This window comes from Oncorhynchus kisutch, linkage group LG11, assembly GCF_002021735.2.
Source record: "Oncorhynchus kisutch isolate 150728-3 linkage group LG11, Okis_V2, whole genome shotgun sequence".
NCBI lineage: Eukaryota > Metazoa > Chordata > Actinopteri > Salmoniformes > Salmonidae > Oncorhynchus > Oncorhynchus kisutch.
Window position 1 is genome coordinate 38,807,561 of NC_034184.2, and position 19,538 is coordinate 38,827,098.

The 19,538-nt window shown below is 42.7% G+C and overlaps 1 protein-coding gene across 3 annotated transcripts in view; it reads right to left on the reverse strand.

The window, feature by feature from the left end:
- Positions 1-9,997: 9,997 nt before the first annotated feature.
- Positions 9,998-19,538, reverse strand: part of LOC109899711 (potassium voltage-gated channel subfamily KQT member 5) — a 136,653-nt gene continuing 127,112 nt past the window's right edge. For all 3 annotated transcript variants that reach the window (XM_031835717.1, XM_031835716.1, XM_031835715.1), the window contains 2 exons: positions 17,120-17,246; positions 9,998-16,228 (listed from right to left, as the gene is read on the reverse strand). In XM_031835717.1, the coding sequence (XP_031691577.1) occupies positions 15,116-16,228; positions 17,120-17,246 (1,240 nt within the window). In that variant the 3' untranslated portion in view covers positions 9,998-15,115. The remainder of the gene's footprint in view (positions 16,229-17,119; positions 17,247-19,538) is intronic.

The following is a 19,538-nucleotide window of genomic DNA, read 5'->3' on the forward strand; positions in this document are numbered from 1 at the left end:
TGTGATTTTTTTGTATGGGGCTGCGTCTGAAGCCACCAATGGTCTTCCGCATCTGGGGAACCTTAAGACATCCCGGAAATCTGTCTTTTCCCGAAAACGTCTGTAGCATCCGAACGGTTTGGCCTACAAACTAATATGACCACTGAATGAAAAGACGAGACTCTCACGAACATGATGGTGTTCTCCACAAGCGTCTGAAGTCGGCACGATCCGCCAATCTGTCTGTAGGGTCTGAATAGTTTGGGCTAGACACTAGTAGGACGCCCACAAGCCTCACAGGACTCGTCTGAATGTAGCTCGGTACCAGTTTAAACAATTTATGGAAGTCTACAACGACTGTACAAGGAATTAGGAATACCTTTCTAATATCGAGTTTCACCCCCTTTTGTCCTCAGAACAGCCTCAGTTCGTCGGGCATGAACTCTACAAGGTGTCAAAAGCATGGCACAGAGATGCTGGCCCATGTTGACTCCAATCCTTCCCAGAGTTGCATCAGGTTGGCTGGATGTCCTTTGGGTGGTGGACCATTCTTGATACACACAGGAAACTATTGAGCGTGAAAAACCCAGCAGCGTTGCAGTTCTTGACACACTCAAACCAGTGCGCCTAGCACCTACTACCATACCTCGTTCAAAGGCACTTAAAAAAAAGGTGCCCTCTGACTTGCATACATACATAATCCACGTCTCAATTGTCTCAAGGCGTCCTTCTTTAATCTCTCTCATCCCCTTAATCTACATTGAAATTAATTGAACAGGTGACATCAATAAGGGACCATAGCTTTCATTTGGATTCACCTGGTCAGTATGTCATGGAAAGGGCAGGTATTCCCGAATGTTTTATACACTCAATGTATATGGAAGTAATTTAGTGCCCAAATGGTTGTGTTAAATATTCTCCTGATCTATTTTTATATCTCTCAGATATGGGACAGATCTGTTTTTCAAAGTATGAATCTGTTATTCAAAGCATTTTTATGGGCTAACAGCAGTAAGGCAGGGGAAGTGGGGCAAGTGAAATGATAGGCTTTGCTGATGATCATACACGCTGCAAATGACATGGAACTACACATTCCTTGGCTTTTATTTTGCAGGTGCCTTTTCATTATCATTATCTGGATGCAATTAGTCTGGGTAGCCATTTGACTAGATGTTCAGGAGTCTTATGGCTTAGGGGTAGAAGCTGTTTAGAAGCCTCTTGGACCTAGACTTGGCACTCCGGTACCGCTTGCCGTGTGGTAGCAGAGAGAACAGTCTATGACTAGGGTGGCTGGAGTCTTTGACATTTTTTAGGGCCTTCCTCTGACACCGCCTGGGATAGAGGTCCTGGATGGCAGGAAGCTTGGCCCCCACAGTGATGCAACCAGTCAGGATGCTCTCGATGGTGCAGCTGTAGAACCTTTTGAGGATCTGAGGATCCATGCCAAATCTCCTGAGGTGGAATAGGTTTTGTCGTGCCCGCTTCACAACTGTCATGGTCTGCTTGGACCATGTTAGTTTGTCCGCTGATGTGGACACCAAGGAACTTGAAGCTCTCAACCTGCTCCACTGCAGCCCCATCGATGAGAATGTGGGTGTGCTCGGTACTCTTTTCCTGTAGTCCACAATCATCTCCTTTGTCTTGATCACTTTGAAGGAGAGGTTGTTGTCCTGGCAACACACGGCCAGGTCACTGACCTCCTCCCTATAGGCTGTTTCTTTGTTGTCAGTGATCAGTCCTACCACTGTTGATTCATCTGCAAATTTAATGATGGTGTTGGAGTCTTGCCTGGCCATGCAGTCATGAGTGAACAGGGACTACAGGAGGGGGCTGAGCACGCACCCATGAGGGGCCCTGTGTTGAGGATCAGTGTGGCAGATGTGTTGCTACCTACGCTTACCACCTGGGGGCGGCCCGTCAGGAAGTCCAGGATCCTATTGCAGAGGGAGGTGTATAGTCCCAGGGTCCTTAGCTTATTGATGAGCTTTGAGGGCACTATGGTGTTGAACGCTGAGCTGTAGTCAATTAATAGCATTCTCACATAGGTGTTCCTTTTATCCAGGTGGGAAAGGGCAGTGTGGAGTGCAATAGAGACTGCATCATCTATGGATCTGTTGGGGCGGTATGCAAGTTGGAGTGGGTCTAGGGTTTCTGGGATGATGGTGTTGATGTGAGCCACCAGCCTTTCAAAGAACTTCATGGCTACAGACGTGAGTGCTACGGGTCGGTAGTCATTTAGGGAGGTTACCTTAGTGTTTTTGAGCACAGGCACTATGGTGGTCTACTTAAAACATGTTGGTATTACAGACTCGGACAGGGAGAGGTTGGAAATGTCAGTGAAGATACTTGCCAGTTGATCAGCGCATGCTTGCAGTACACATCCTGGTGATCCGTCAGGCCCTGCAGCCTTGTGAATGTTGACCTGTCTAAAGTTCTTGCTCAAGTTGGCTGCGGAGAGCGTGATCACACAGCCTTCCAGAACAGCTGGTGCTCTCATGCATGTTTCAGTGTTTTTTGCCTCGAAGCGAGCATAGAAGTAGTTTAGCTCGTCCGGTAAGCTTGTGTCACTGGGCAGCTCTCGACTGTGCTTCCCTTTGTAGTCTGTAATGGTTTGCAGGCCCTGCCACATCTGACAAGCGTCAGAACCGGTGTAGTACGACTCGATCTTAGTCCTGTATTGAAGCTTTGACTGTTTGATGGTTCGTCGGAGAGAATAACGGGATTTATAATAAGCTTCCAGTCCCGCCCCTTGAAAGTGGCAGCTCTAACCTTTAGCTCAGTGCGGATGCTGCCTGTAATCCATGGCTTCTGGTTTGGGTATGTACGTACGGTCACTGTGGGGACAACGTCATCAATGCACTTATTGATGAAGCCAATGACAGATGTGGTGTACTCCTCAATGCCATTTGAGGAATCCGGAACATATTCCAGTTTGTGCTAGCAAAACAGTCCTGTAGCTTAGCATCTACTTCATCTGACCACTTTTTTATTGATCTTTGTATGCATCTCTGTGTGTGGAGTATAGGTGGTCCAGAGTTATTTTCCCTCTGGTTGCACATTTAACATGCTGATAGAAATTTGGTAAAACTGATTTAAGTTTCCCTGCATTAAAGTCCCCAGCTACTAGGAGCTTTTTCTTGTTTGCTTATGGCGGAATACAGCTCATTTAATGCTATCTTAGTGCCAGCCTCTGACTGTGGTGGTATGTAAACAGCTACAAAGAATACAGATGAAAACTCTCTCGTTAGGTAGTGTGGTCTAGAGCTTATCATGAGAAACTCAACCTCGGGCGAGCAATAGCTTGAGACTTCCTTAGATATCATGCACCAGCGGTTGTTTGACAAAAAAAACATAGACCGCCACCCCTTGTCTTACCAGACGCCGCTGTTCTATCCTGCCGGTACATCCTATAACCAGCCAGCTGTATATTGATATTGTCGTCGTTCAGCCACGACTCCGTAAAGCATAAGATGTGATAGTTTTTAATGTCCCATTGGTAGTTTAATCTTCCCCGTAACTCGTCCATTTTATTGTCCAAAGATTGCAAGTTTGCTTGCAGAATTGAGGGAAGTGGGGGTTTATTCGATCACCCCCCGACTTCTCAGAATGCAGCCCGCTCTCCGGCCTCTCTTTCTCCACCTCCTCTTCACGCAGATCACTGGGGTCGGGGCCATATATCCTCCGCCTCGGGCTCGTCAGAGTTGTAAAAGAAGAAAAAGGATTCTGCTAGTCTGTGGTGAGTAATCGCAGTCCTGATGTCTAGAAGTTATTTTTGGTCATAGGGGACAGTAGCGGCAACATGTACAAAATGAGTAAAATAATAAGTTACAAACAACGCAGATAAACGAACAAAAAACACAATCGGTTGGGGGCACGTAAAATGTCTGCCTTCTGCTCCGGTGCCATCTTAAGGTGTTAGTGAACATTTTATCATTTGTCAAGATAATCCATCCACCTGACAGGTGTGGCATGTCAAGAATCTGATTAAACCCCATGATCATTACACAGCTGCACCTTGTGCTGTGGAAAATAAAAAGCCACTCTTAAATGTGCAGTTTTGTCACACAACACAATGCCACCAATGTCTACATTTTGAGGGAGCATGCAATTGACATGATGACTGCAGGAATATCCACCAGAGCTGTTGCCAGATACTGTAATGTTAATTTCTCTACCATAAACCGCCTCCAATGTTGTTTTAGAGAATTTTGCAGTACGTCCAACCGGCCTCACACCCACAGACAATACATAACCATGTCAGCCCAGGACCTCCAAATCTGGCTTCTTCACCTGCGGACTCATCAGAGGGGGTAAGGGGGGAATGCGGAGGATTATTTCTGTCTGTAATAAAACCCTTTTGTGGGGATAAACTCATTAGGATTGGCTAGGCCTGGCTTCCCAGTGGGTCAGCCTGGTTCCCAAGTGGGTGGGTCTATGCCATAATATCAATTATGTTCCCATTATCATTTGCTTAAAACAGGACCAAGAATTGAAACAGATCGTGGTTTAAATAGTTTAAGTTACTCAGCTCCATGGTCCTGGAATTCTCCCCTTCAACATTGAAAAATGTGATGATCTACAGTCGTGGCCAAAAGTTTGAGAATCACACATATATTCATTTTCACAAAGTCTGCTGCCTCAGTACGTATGATGGCAATTTGCATATACTCCAGACTGTTATGAAGAGTGATCAGATGAATTACAATTAATTGCAAAGTCCCTCTTTGCCATGAAATTGAACTGAATCCCCCAAAACAATTCCACTGCATTTCAGCCCTGCCACAAAAGGATCAGCTGACAGTATGTGTGAGTGTTGATGAGGACAAGGCTGGAGATCACTCTGTCATGCTGATTGAGTTCGAATAACAGACTGGAAGCTTCAAAAGGAGGGTGGTGCATGGAATCATTGTTCAACCGTGGTTACCTGCAAGGAAACACATGCCATCATCATTGCTTTGCACAAAAAGGGTGTTGCTGCCAGTAAGATTGCACCTAAATCAACCATTTATCGGATCGTCAATAGCTTCAAGGAGAGCAGTTCAATTGTTGTGAAGAAGGCTTCAGGGCACCCAATAAAGTCCAGCAAGCTCCAGGACCATCTCCTAAAGTTGATTCAGCTGCGGCATCGGGGCACCACTAGTACAGAGCTTGCTCAGGAATGGCAGCAGGCAGGTGTGAGTGCATCTGCATGCACAGTGAGGTGAACACTTTTGGAGGATGGCCTGGTGTCAAGAAGGGCAGCAAAGAAGCCACTTCACTCCAGGAAAAACATCAGGGACAGACTGGTATTCTGCAAAAGGTACAGGGATTGGACTGCTGAGGACTGGGGTAAAGTCATTTTCTCTGATGAATCACCTTTCTGATTGTTTGGGGCATCCGGACAAAAAGTTTGTCTGGAGAAGACAAGGTGAACACTACCATGAGTCCTGTGTCATGCCAACAGTAAAGCATCCTGAGACCATTCATGTGTGGGGTTGCTTCTCAGCCAAGGGAGTGGGCTCACTCACAATTTTGCCTAAGAGCACAGCCATGAATAACAAATGGTACCAACACATCCTCCGGGAGAAACTTCTCCCAACCATCCAGGAACAGTTTGGTGACGAACAATGCCTTTTCCAGCATGATGGAGCACCTTGCCAAAAGGCAAGGTGGGGAACAAAGCATTGATATTTTGGGTCCATGGCCAGGAAACTCCCCAGACCTCAATTCCATTGAGAATTTGTGGTCAATCCTCAAGAGGCGGGTGGACAAACAAAACCCCACAAATTCTGACCAACTCCAAGCATTGATTATGCAAGAATGGGCTGCCATCAGTCAGGATGTGGCCCAGAGGTTAATTGACAGCATGCCAGGGCGCATTGCAGAGGTCTTGAAAAAGAAGGGTCAACACTACAAATATTGACTCTTTGCGTCAACTTCATGTAATTGTCAACTAAAGCATTTGACACTTATGAAATGCTTGTATTTATACTTCAGTATTCCATACAACATCTGACTAAAATATCTAAAGACACTGAATCAGCAAACTTTGTGGAAATTTATATTTGTGTCATTCTCAAAACTTTTGGCCACAACTGTAGTCACTTTGGTGAGGTTTAAACACTTGGTCGATGTAAATATCATAGAAGATTGTAATTGTCTTTAGGACAGCTGTTTTTTGTTTTTACATTTGTGTTTCTTTACATAATATGTCATTATTGTTCTGTGTGTCTATAGTTTTGTTCAATGCTGTGTTAGTGTATGTACGTGCTTTTGTCTGAAACTTTGGCCCCCTGCTGCTGTTGGACCAGGTCTCTCTTGAAAAATAGATTTTATCTCAATGAGGAAAAACCTGTATAAATAAAGGTAAAAAAAATGTTAAATTTTTTTTTTTTACCTTTATTTTACTAGGCAAGTCAGTTAAGAACAAATTCTTATTTTCAATGACAGCATAGGAACAGTGGGTTAACTGCCTGTTCAGGGGCAGAACGACAGATTTGTACCTTGTCAGCTCGGGGATTCAAACTTGCAACCTTTCGGTTACTAGTCCAACGCTCTAACCACTAGGCTACCCTGCCGCCCCAATGCCATCCCGGGCCCACCCATGTCTGCGCCCCTGACCAGTGTTGTGTACTCCATAGATTAGGGCATAATTTATTTATTTAAATTGACTGGTTTCCTTATATGAACTGCAAAATCTTTGAGATTGTTGAAGGTTGCGTTTATAATTTTGTTCAGTATATATATACTGTGCATTTGGAAAATGTTCAGACCCGTTTACTTTTTCCACATTTTGTTATGTTATGCCTTATTCTAAAATTTAAATATATAGTTTTTTCCCCCCTCATCAACCTACAAGCAATTCCTCATAATGACAAAGCAAAAACATGTTTTTTGGGGGGGGAAAATGTATTAAAAATAGAAACACTTATCTCACATTTAAATAAGTATTCAGACCCTTTACTCTGTACTCTGTTGAAGCACCTATGGCAGCGATTACAGCCTCGTGTCTTCTTGGGTATGATGTTTGTAACGATGACGCTGGGAGTCAGGAAGCAGGTGCAGGTGGGGGGTTTAATAATAATAACGAAGCATCTGTACATGAACACAGAACCAATACTGCCTGAAGAGTGATGCTGGGGACTGATAAATACATCAGGGTAGTGATGAAGTCCATGATGGGGCGCAGGTGTGCGTAATGAGGGTTGCCAGGTGGGTGTACAGTAATGATGGGTTGCCAGGACCGGTGGTTAGTAAATCGGCAACAACGAGCGCAGGAGCAGGTGAGCGGGAGTAGACGTGACAACGCTACAAGCTTGGCACACCTGTATTTGGAGAGTTTCTCCCATTCTTCTCTGCAGATCCTCTCAAGCTCTGTCAGGTTGGATGGGGAGCATTGCTGCACAGCTATTTTCAGCCGAGATGCTCGATCGGGTTCAAGTCCGGGCTCTGGCTGGGCCACTCAATGACATTCAGAGAAGCCACTCCTGCATGTTGGCAGTGTGCTTGGGGTTGTTGTCCTGCTGGAAGGTGAACCTTCACCCCAGTCTGAGATCCTGAGCACTCTGGAGCAGGGTTTCATCAAGGACCTCTCTGTACTTTGCTCCGTTCATCTTTGCCTCGATCATGACTAGTCTCCAAGTACCATGCTTCACCGTAGGGATGGTGCCAGGTTTCCTCCAGATGTGACGCTTGGAATTCAGGCCAAAGAGTTCAATCTAAGTTTCATCAGACCAGATAATCTTGTTTCTCATGATCAGAGTCCTTTAGGTGCCTTTTGGCAAACTCCAAGCGGACTGTCATGTGCCTTTTACTGAGGAGTGGCTTTCATCTGGCCACTCTACAATAAAGGCCCTATTGGTGGAGTGCTGCAGAGATGGTTGTCCTTCTGGAAGGTTCTCCCATCTCCACAGAGAAACTATGGAGCTCTGTCAGAGTGACCATCGAGTTCTTGGTCACCTCCCTGACCAAGGCCCTTCTCCCCCGATTGCTCAGATTAGCCGGACGGCCAGCTCTAGGAAGAGTCTTGGTGGTTCCAAACTTATTCCATTTAAGAATGAATGAGGCCACTGTGTTCTTGGGGACCTTCAATGCTGCAGACATTTTTTGGAACTCTTCCCCAGATCTGTGCCATGACACAATCCTATCTCTACGGACAATTCTTCAACCTCATGGCTTGGTTTTTGCTCTGACAAGCACTGTCAACTGTGGGACCTTGGACAGATGTGTGCCTTTCCAAATCATGTCCAATCAATTGAATTTACACAAATGGACTCCAATCAAGTTGTAGAAACATCTCAAGGATGATCAATGGTAACAGGTTGCACCTGATTTCAATTTTAAGTCTCATGGCAAAGGGTCTGAATACTTATGTAAATATGTTTTTTTCTGTTTTTATTTTTAATAAAGTAGCAAAATTCCTAAAAACCTGTTTTCACTTTGTCAAAATGGGGGATTATGTGTAGATCGCTGAGTATTTCCCCCCAAATATATATATTATTTATAATAACTTTTTTAAAATACAGACTTCCTAAAAAATAAGTGAAAATTGACATACTATCCAAAGAATTCGCATAATTTTCTGGTAAAAGAAGTGGAGTGCAAAAAACAAGTTTGTACCCCATATTTGAATTTGCTCCATGTGGACACAAGGCTGTTTGGCTCATCTCAGATGCAAAGAGGAATAACTTTGCAGCTGTTTCTCATTAATGAGCAATGCCATGCTGGTGTGTGGTAACATTCCAATAAAACCCAGTCCTGAAACCAAATGTATGTTGAAAATAATGTTATATTATAGGAAAAGATATCACATTCACACGGATTTTCACAAAGTATGCAATTCGTATTTGTAACTTCAATCCCAATTATACCATACTTTCGCAGTTGTAAGTCAACTAGCCTACCTGGTTAACTAAATAAAATAAATGAAAGAAATAAATAAAAACTTTGACTAAAACTATAACTTATTGACTTGAGGTCAGGGTTCTGTGCAGGCCAGTCAAGTTCTTTCACACCGATCTTGACAAACCATTTCTGTATGGACCTCGCTTTATACACGACAGCATTGTCATGCTGAAACAGGAAAGGGCCTTCCCCAAACTGTTGTCACAAAGTTTGAAGCACAGAATCGCCTAGAAGGAATGCTGTAGCATTAAGATTTCCCTTCACTGGAACAAAGGGGCCTAGCCCGAACCATGAAAAACAGCCCCAGAACATTTTTCCTCCTCCACCAAACTTTATAGTTGGCACTATGCATTGGGGCAGGTAGTGTTCTCCTGGCATCCTCCAAACCCAGATTAGTCCGTCGGCGTGACAGATAGTAAAGTGTGATTCATCACTCCAGAGAACACGTTTCCACTGCTCCAGAGTGCAATGGCGGAGAGCTTTAACACCACTCCAGCCTGCACTTGGCATTGCACATGGTGATCTTAGGTTTGAGTGCTGACGTTGCTTCCAGAAGCAGTTTGGAACATGGTAGTGAGTGTTCTAACCGACGACCAACGTTTTTAAGTGTTACGTGCTTCAGCACTCGGCGGTCCCATTCTGTGAGCTTGCGTGGCCTACCACTTTCCACTTCACAATAACAGCACTTACAGTTGACCGCCGCAGCTCTAGCAGTGCAGAAATGTGATGAACTGACTTGTTGGAAAGGTGGCATCCTGCGACGGTGGCACGTTGAAAATCACTGAGATCTTCAGTAAGGCCATTCTACTGCCAATGTTTGTGTATGGAGATTGCATGGCTTTGTGCTCAATTTTATACACATGTCAGCAATTAGCTGAATCCACAAATGTTGAAGGGATGTCCACATACCTTTGTGTATATATAGTGTATTTCTGTCTCAGCATTGGCTGTAGTATCAAACATGGTGGTATATACTGAATGGTGTATTCTCCGCCTCTGCCTCTCCTATCTGCTAGGCTAATATCTACTTCAAGTGACAGACCTTTCCACAGAACATGGCTGCACAGCTTTCTGTAGGCTGTATATAATGCAACTTGGTGTGGTTATATTTCATTCAATACATCCAGACCAAAAAGACAGTTTCATGTTTGTAGTTTATTTACATGTGATATTATAATTCATTTAGCATTTCTCATCCACAGAGCCTGTCATCTCTGTTATGTGCATTTTAATACATTTATTTGAAAGAAATCAGAATGTTAACATTATCAAGCATGGATTTTAAGGCCAGTTTTGTGTAATAAATTCACTGTACGAGTGGTAGGGAAAATGTACTGTAGTAGATTTTCAGACTTTGAACGTGTGTGTTATCCTAGTTTCAGAAACTGGGCTTACATCTGCATGAGTTCTTCTAGTTAGGCACTGTAGAAACATATGCAGCCCAGTGGAGAAAAAAAAATAGATATCATAAATAAATGCTAAAAAGGCACCGTTAAGCTTTTGGGTCATTCCATATTTTATTTATTTTTTACCTTTATTTAACTAAGCAAGTCAGTTAAGAACACATTCTTATTTACAATGAAGGCCTAGGAACAGTGGGTTAACTGCCTGTTCAGGGGCAGAACGTCAGATTTGTACCTTGTCAGCTCGGGGGTTTGAACTTGCAACCCTTCCGCCAGGCTACCCTGCCACCCCTATGATTTAAGTCATTTTCTGACTGCACGCCTTTAGATTTGAACTGCACACTTTTTGATTTGAACTTTCATGTTTGCCCATGGTGGAAGTGGTCAGAAAGTGACTTTTTGGACCCGAATGCCAAAACATTCAGGAGGTACTCAAAGTTGATCCATTTTGCATACCCCATCCTGCCATGTCTTGATCTCTCAAAAAGATAAAACGGCTGAGTTTAATCAAATTTGAACGCTTACAAACAGGGTTGTCAAACTATTCTATGATTTATTGAACATTTGTTTTAATTAAACAATGATGTTCTTTAAGCTTTAATGTCTATGATCTAAAAACACATAAACTCTGATTTTTCTCATTTTCACAAGTGTTGTAGTTTAGACCCTATTTTACATGTTTATTTAATCATAGATATATAATTAATAGAATGGACCTATCCTTTCAGACCCATGAAATGTACAGTAGGTGGTACACCATTGACATTTGAATTGAAACTTTAACTTCGAATTACTACCAGAAAGATGGCTGATTGTCCACCCATTGTTGAATGTCAACTTGAATGGGAAAGTATATTCTATTATCTGTATTTCTATGATTTCAATAGGTTTCCTATGGAGGATTGACAGCTTAATTTATAACAATGGATATTCCCACTCAAGTCAATATGCTCTGATGTGTGGACTTCCAACCATCTTTGTTGCACCATTTGAAAGTGCTAGCAAGCTACAATATAGGGTACCAGTCAAAAGTTTGGACACACCTACTCATTCAAGGGTTTTTCTTTATTTGTACTATTTTCTACATTGTAGAATAATCAAAACTATGACCTAGCACATATGGAATCATGTAGTAACCAAAACAATGTTAAACAAATCCAGCCACCCTTTGCCTTGATGACAGCTTTGCACATTCTTGGCATTCTCTCAACCAGCATCATGAGGTAGTCACCTAGAATGCATTGCAATTAGCAGGTGTGCCTTCTTAAAAGTTCATTTGTGGAATTTCTTTCCTTCTTAATTCTTTTGAGCCAATCAGTTGTGTTGTGACAAGGTAGGGGTGATATACAGAAGATAGGCCTATTTGGTAAAAGACCAAGTCCATATTATGGCAAGAACAGCTCAAATAAACACAGAGAAATGACAGTCCAGTGCAGTTGCAAAAACCATCAAGCGCTATGATGAAACTGGCTCTCAGAGGAACAGGAACGGAAGCCTCAGAGTGACGTTTGAGGCAGAGGATAAGTTCATTAGAGTTAACAGCCTCAGAAATGGCTTCACAGAGTTCAAGTAACAGACACATCTCAACATCAACTGTTCAGAGGAGACTGCGTGAATCAGGCCTTCATGGTTGAATTGCTTCAAAGAAACCACTACTAAAGGACACCAATAATAAGAAGAGACTTGCTTGGGTCAAGAAACAAAATAAATGGACATTAGACTGGTGGAAATCTGTCCTTTTGGTGTGATGAGTCCAAATTATAGATTTTTTGGTTCTAACCACCATGTCATTGTGAGACGCAGAGTAGATGAACAGATAGTTCCCACTGTGAAGCATGGAGGAGGAGGTTTGATGGTGTGGTGGTTCTTTGCTTATTTAGAATTCAAGGCACACTTAATGAGCATGGCTACCACAACACTCTGCAACAATTTTCCACCCCATCTGGTTTGCGCTTAGTGGGACTATCGTTTATTTTTCAACAGGACAATGACTCAATACACACCTCCAGGCTGTGTAAGGGATATTTGACCAAGAAGGAGAGTGATGGAGTGCTGCATCAGATGACCTGGCCACCACAATCACCCAACCTCAACCCAGTTGAGATGGTTTGGGATGAGTTGGACCACAGAGTGAAACAAAAGCAGCCAACCAGTGCTCAGCATATGTGGGAACTCCTTCAAGACTGTTGGAAAAGCATTCCAGATGAAGCTGGTTGAGAGAATGCCAATAGTGTGCAAAGCCGTCATCAAGGCAAAGGGAGGCTACTTTGAAGAATGTCAAATGTAAAATATATTTTGATTTGTTAAACACTTTTTTGGTTACTACATGATCCCATGTTTTATTTCATATTTTTGATATCTTCCCTATTGTTCTACAATGTAGAAAATAGTAAAAATAAAGAAAAACCCTTGTGTGTCCAAACTTTTGACTGGTACTGTATATGAACATGAAAAAAAAATCTGAGTTGACGTGTTTTTAGATAACTTATGTTAAAGCTTAAAAAAAAGGACATCATTTTTATTTTAAAAGCTTTCTTTCAATAAATCATAAAACAGTTGGATAACCCTGTTTGTAAGCTTTCAAATGATGTCAAACTCAACCGTTTATCTTATTAAGTGATGAAGACATGGATGCCTCATGGTAGGAGGGGATATGCCAAATGTGTCAACTTTGAGCATCTCTAGATCCTGAATATTTTGGCATTCAGGACCAAAAAGTCATTTTCTGACCACTTCTCACATGGACAAACATGTACGGAAGGGTTTGTTCTAATCAAAAGGGGTGCAGTCAGAAAGTGATTGAAATCCCATGGAACGACCATTTCCAGAATCAACTGAGGGAAATGAACTATTAATGTCAGTGAAGTAAACGTTATAATAACTTCAAACTTTAGACCAAGCATGATATTATGAAAGAGTTCATAACTCCATAGTTATCCAAGTGGATTCAATATTCAGTCCTGCCTCCAATGCATCTGTGCTCTGTACAAGTACTTCCTGTCTGTAGCGCAGTTTTTTGATTATGTATCTGGAAAACATTTCATTACAGAGAATAACACCACCAGTCACATATGCAGGTTCCAACGTCTCCAAACAATTGTGCTTTCAGTTGTGCATTTATCGTACCAACTCGGGCCATTTTCATACAAAATCCCATTGTAACACACAGCTATATAGATTTTGCTGGTCACGTCACACATATGAACATAAAATATACACATTATACAGTATAATTGCTAATCAGCTAAGCCAATGCACCTATGCACCAATCAAAAAACGAAATAAAAACATAAACATGTTGAATGGAAGCTCGACAGATATAAGACTGCTGTGCCTCTCTCCTTCAACAACAAAAAGGTGCAACATAGAGAAAATAAAGATGTCTAACACAGTTTGTGCATATTCTCATTCAAGAGCAGTCGTCTGTGTTCATGCTGAGTGGCAGTCAGCAGTGCTGCTGCCTCGTAAGGCAGTGGGACATGCAAACAACAGACAAATCACATTCAGAAGTTGACAGCAGACTTGTTGCCATATTTTCCATCCACTTACAACATGGCTTGTTCATTACTTTCCTGTCTGTGTATCTCTATGGACAGCATCATTAGGGATGACATTGGTTGGACAGTAGACACACAAGACCAGTGGCCTTCTCTAGACAAAAGATCCTGTGTGCTCTATTGGAAGTGCCAGGCTTGTAGGCTCACATACCACCACTTTAAGGGAACTAAAACATGGTGGATCAGGTCCTCCCTGTATTTATGATCCAACTCCTCTGACTTACTCTCACACCGCTCATCTGTGCCTTGGCAAGTCTGTAACAAGTTCTGATCATTATTGCTACTGACAAAGTGTAGGCTGGCTAACCATTTGTAGAGATGTCCCCAACCTGTCATAGACTAATGTTCATCCACTTTGAGGAGATATACTGTATTTATTTTAAAAGTTTGAAGTGTCCCCTGTCAACCAGCTAGTAACAGAAGGGAATACTGTGGGCTCATGAGCTGTACGACAAGGAACCCTGAATTCTGTAGTGTTTATTGTGACCGACAACTGCAGTGTTCCACGGCCTTGTTTCACCATCTACAGTACCATAGTAATAACTGATCTTATTTGGCTGCTGTTTGTCTTTCACTCAAATGCCTTTAAAAGTGAAAATACTGAATCCTACTGGCCTTGTCAGATTAGAGCACCCAATCAGCATATTGGATTTGTCATCAAAATCAAATGGCCACACAAGATTGTAAAATGTATTTAAAAAAAAAATGTTTTGACAACTTTACATCAGTAGGATTATCTTATGTTATTATCAAATTAGTTATTGTATTATCTATTTACGACATTTTCTATATTTGGGTAATCATTGCTGACTGCTCATAATTGCCTCCCAAGGGTTTGGAGGATACATTACTGGAACATGCAGACAAACAGGTGAAATGTGGACTTATGAGTTTGGGCTCAGCCATCATGACTGTGTTTCCAGGGCTTGAATGCTCTCGACCCCAAAGTGCGGTTTAGACATGCAGTGGTCATGCATAGCCGAGAGAGCAAACATTAACACTATCTGACCATCCTCTCTTTTGTCCAATCTTCCTCCCCTATCTCCCCTCCCCCTGTTAGTTTCTCTGCTTGTTCCTGTTTTAGGAAATTCGAAATAGTCCATGCCATGATATGTATGAGAGTATAAAGGGTGCCTGAAATCTTTGATTGAAAGGAGTGAGAACCCCCCCCCCCATCTCTTAAAAACAGAGTTATAATCAACAGTTGCAATTATATTTGTTGTTTGTCCAGTGGTAATATTGGTAATGTATGTGTTGGGGGGAGGGTTTATCTTATTCACTCTTATGGAAGAGTTATTTTAGTCGTACGTGGATAGGCTGGTTGAGGGACTCTGCACTGCCCGTTGTGTGGGTGCGGAGACCAGTCAGACTGCTTAAGGACCCCCCATCTTCAGTCCGCAGAACGTCCAAGCAGCCAGTACCGTCCGCTGTGGGATGGGACAGGAAGTCACTCCCCTGGGACAGGAAATCAAACTGGTCCTCATGCGGTTCCAGGTCACGGCCGGTGATGAAAAGGTCTGTCTCGCCCCAGTTGCTAGCGTCGGGGTCGCCATGGAAGTCGTCACTAGAACTTCTACTGTTGCCGAGGGGGGAGGACAGGTTAGGAAGGTTGTCTGCAGATGGCTGGGTGAGGTTATGTGCCGACAGGGACTTCCCCAGCCCCTGTTCCTGCTCCGAGGGCTTGCCATCACATCCAGAGGAAAGCAGCAGCATGGGGTCCACCTCCAGGCTCATGTGCCTCCTCCAGGGGCCCTCCTCCCTCAAATGGGGCTTCCCCCTCAGCTGCACCCTGCCCCAGCTATGTCCACCCTCTCTGTCCCCCTCCTCTCCATGGTCCACCCCGGAGCCCACCACCATAGAGAGGCCTGAGCTCTGCTCCAGCCTACCCCCTCGTGTAGCATCTTGGGTGGGGCTGAGGGGACGTCTTTGCTGGGGGCCCATGGGGGGCAGCTGAAGGGTGGCAGCACCAGCGGATGGTGGAGGGGGCGGGAGGTCAGGGAAGTGCGCTCGCCTGGGGAAACTACTGGGTGTGGTGAGGAGCGGGTAGGGGCTGTCAGGCGGCAGGAGAGGCGAGGGCGTGAGGGATGCAGTGGAGGCAGGGTAGGACGGGGGGCAGGTGTTGAGGGTGAGCTCGCTGGGGGCCAGGATGAGCTGGAGGCCCCTGGAGAGATGGCCTGTTGTTGACCGGGACATCCCCCCACCACTTTCATGCCCCCCTCTGCCCTCCCCTCCCTGGGGGGAGCCAGAGGACAGGTCCTTGCTGAGGATGGAGCTTCGGTAGTCGGAGGTCTGGTGCTCCAGCTCGAACAGGGGCAGGGAGGAGAGGGTGAGGGCAGACGAACCATTTTGTAACACCTGCCTGTACACATCCAGCAGAGAGTCCAGCTTTGACTCTATGGACGTCACCTGGGCGGGGGGGAAGAGCAAGAGACATGACCGTTAAAAGCAGCAAGGGTTCATTGCACTTTCTAAAAAATCTAGTTGATTCAACTAATTATTATATAGTAAAACCTTTTTTAGTTTACTCAACATTTTGGTAAAATTGTTACCTGAATTTAAAATGCTTAGTTAGCTCCAACTTCATAAAACTAGTCAAACATTGGGTTAGCAACACCCACACATTCAAATAGTGCTTTTATCATACAATGTTTTTCAACTTACGTATTTGACACATACTGACATACTGTACATGATTAGATTGTGCATGTTCATTTATACAGTAATTATTATTCAACAGGTTCTCCCCTGGGATTTTGAACTAACAACCTCTTGGATGTCTGTGTCAATGACTGATTTCACCTGTATTCCTACACTTTGCAATGGTAAAAGTTCACAAGAAAAACAATTGTATTTATTATAGTGATTAAGGAGTAACATTCAAACAGAAAATCATTAAATAAGTCAATCAAATCAATGATGAGAGAATAGTCAGATTAACTGATATCTGACACATATGGTGGTGTAGCAGGACGATCAGAAAGACTTGAACCAAGAGGTTGTGAGTTCATATCCCAGCTAAGGACATGTTGAATAAATATGTAAGTTGAAAACATTGTGTGTTAAAAGCACTGTGTGGGAGTCCCTAGCCTAATTCTTCTCAAGTTGGAACTAAGTTTGGGATAAAAATGTTAAGTTCAGGTAACACTTCGACCGAAATGTTTAGTAAACTAAAAAAAGGCTATGTTTCAGTCACTAAATTAATTATTAGTTGAATCAACTAGATTCTTTTTACAGTGTGTGCAAGTGACACTTCTCTACGAGTACACACAAACTAATGTATTTGGCTTAATTGGTCACCTGTCTTTCCACCTTACACACACGTCCCAGCATGCTCATGTCCTCCAGAGTATCCCTGTCAGGGTGCAGCTTGTCCCTGATCTTCTTGTCGATGGGGATTTGGCCCTTACCCAGTATCTGATCCACCCTGCGATACACACACTTGTCGTATTAATCACAAAAAGTGGACAAATGGGCACATTGACCGCCACCCCAGCCTCTTCCAAGGGCACTTCACAGCGGGCAACAGACCTAACTCTAATGGAAATATGTCAGTGTTAGAGTTAGTTAGAACAGACACACCATGATTAGATTCAACAACCCACACTACAGAGTCACAGTGCACACAACAAACCACAAGCTACAGTCAAACACACAATCATACAGGGTTTCTAAACTACAGCTTCAATTAGCTACAGTGCAAACTACAGTTCATGTTAAAAACAACAATCTGCACCAACTAGTAACTGCAGCCATTCCCTGTGTTCACAAAAGTTCCACAATGAGAGATCCTTATTCATTAGTCAATTCTTTGCAGGAGGAACATCGATTCTGTTAGATTGACAGCTGCTGCTGTATCTTTACTATGTCACCTAAGCGCAGCAACATGCAAGATATTTGAGACAGACCTCACATTCATAGCAGCCCACATGAAAAAATATCATAGAATACTATGATAACTACTATAGTATTCACTGTAGTGTTTTTATTTGCAGATTTACTATAGTATTCACTGTAGTGTGTTTAAAGTCCACAAACACACAACAGTGAATACTATACTGTAGTATTTACAGTTAACTATAGTATAAATACTGTAGTAAAATAAAACTGTAGTATATACTATATAATGAATGTAGTGTTTATGCGGAATCTACTATACTGTAGTATTTAATGTACAGTTTTTGCAGACTGAAGTATACTGTAGTATTTACTGTAGTGTTTTGCAGACTGTAATATACTGTAGTATTTACTGTAGTGTTTTTGCGGACTGTAGTATATTGTAGTATTTACTGTAGTGTTTTTGCGGACTGTAATATACTGTAGTATTTACTGTAGTGTTTTTGCGGACTGTAATATACTGTAGTGTTTTTGCGGACTGTAATATACTGTAGTATTTACTGTAGTGTTTTTGCAGACTGTAGTATACTGTAGTATTTACTGTAGTGTTTTTGCAGACTGTAGTGTACGGTAGTATTTACTGTAGTGTTTTTGCAGACTGTAGTGTACGGTAGTATTTACTGTAGTGTTTTTGCAGACTGTAGTGTACGGTAGTATTTACTGTAGTGTTTTTGCAGACTGTAGTGTACGGTAGTATTTACTGTAGTGTTTTTGCAGACTGTAGTGTACGGTAGTATTTACTGTAGTGTTTTTGCAGACTGTAGTGTACGGTAGTATTTACTGTAGTGTTTTTGCAGACTGTAGTGTACGGTAGTATTTACTGTAGTGTTTTTGCAGACTGTAGTGTACGGTAGTATTTACTATCGTGTTTTTGTTTTATTATCTTTGGCATGGAAGTGGAGGCTTTCTCCTTCAGGAAACGTACAGGAGAAATGCTAAAATAGATCATTTTCCATAACCTCTCGGTAGGTAGGACTGAAACCCTGAAACATCTGAAACCCTACCTCTTCAAAGAGTGTATTAAATAATCCCACAGCCCCCCCGCACCCCTTCTCACCCCCCACCCCACCCCACTCACACTTTACTTTTCCCCCTTACTAATCAAATCGAATTTAATTTGTGACATGCGCCGAATACAACAGGTGTAGACGTTACAGTGAAATGCTTATAGTGCCTTGCAAAAGTATTCATCCCCCTTTTTCCTATTTTGTTGCCTTTACAATCTGTAATTTAAATAGTGTTGTGTTTTTGCAGACTGTAGTGTTTTTGCAGACATTACTGTAGTATTTACTACAGTGCTTTATTTGCAGATAATACTGTAGTACATTTATCCAGAGCAACTTACAGGAGCAATTAGGGTTAAATGCCTTGCTCAAGGGCACATCGATAGATGTTTCCCCTAGTCGGCTTTGGAATTCAAACCAGCGACCTTTCGATTACTGGCCCAATGCTCTCACCACTAGGCTACCTGCCACCCTTACAGTATACCACAGTAAGTACTACACATGATTGAGGGACACTACAGTGTGTAGTATAGTATTCTACAGTTTACTACAGAATTCTACAGTACTTTTATATTCTATAGTAAACTTTCATGTGGGAGCTTTACTTCTACCACACATTTGGGGATATGTTACATCTGCTAGTTGAATGCTTCCATTTCTTAAGAAGCATTTCCAAACACCTTTATGTCATCAGGGAGTCCATAGCTTCTAAATCTGGGTTGATTCAGTGAAAGCAGTGTGTCCTTTCTGGTCAATATATACAGAACTATGATGCTCTAAATCTAAAGATCTAAAAGTGACAGGATAGTGTAAGCAAT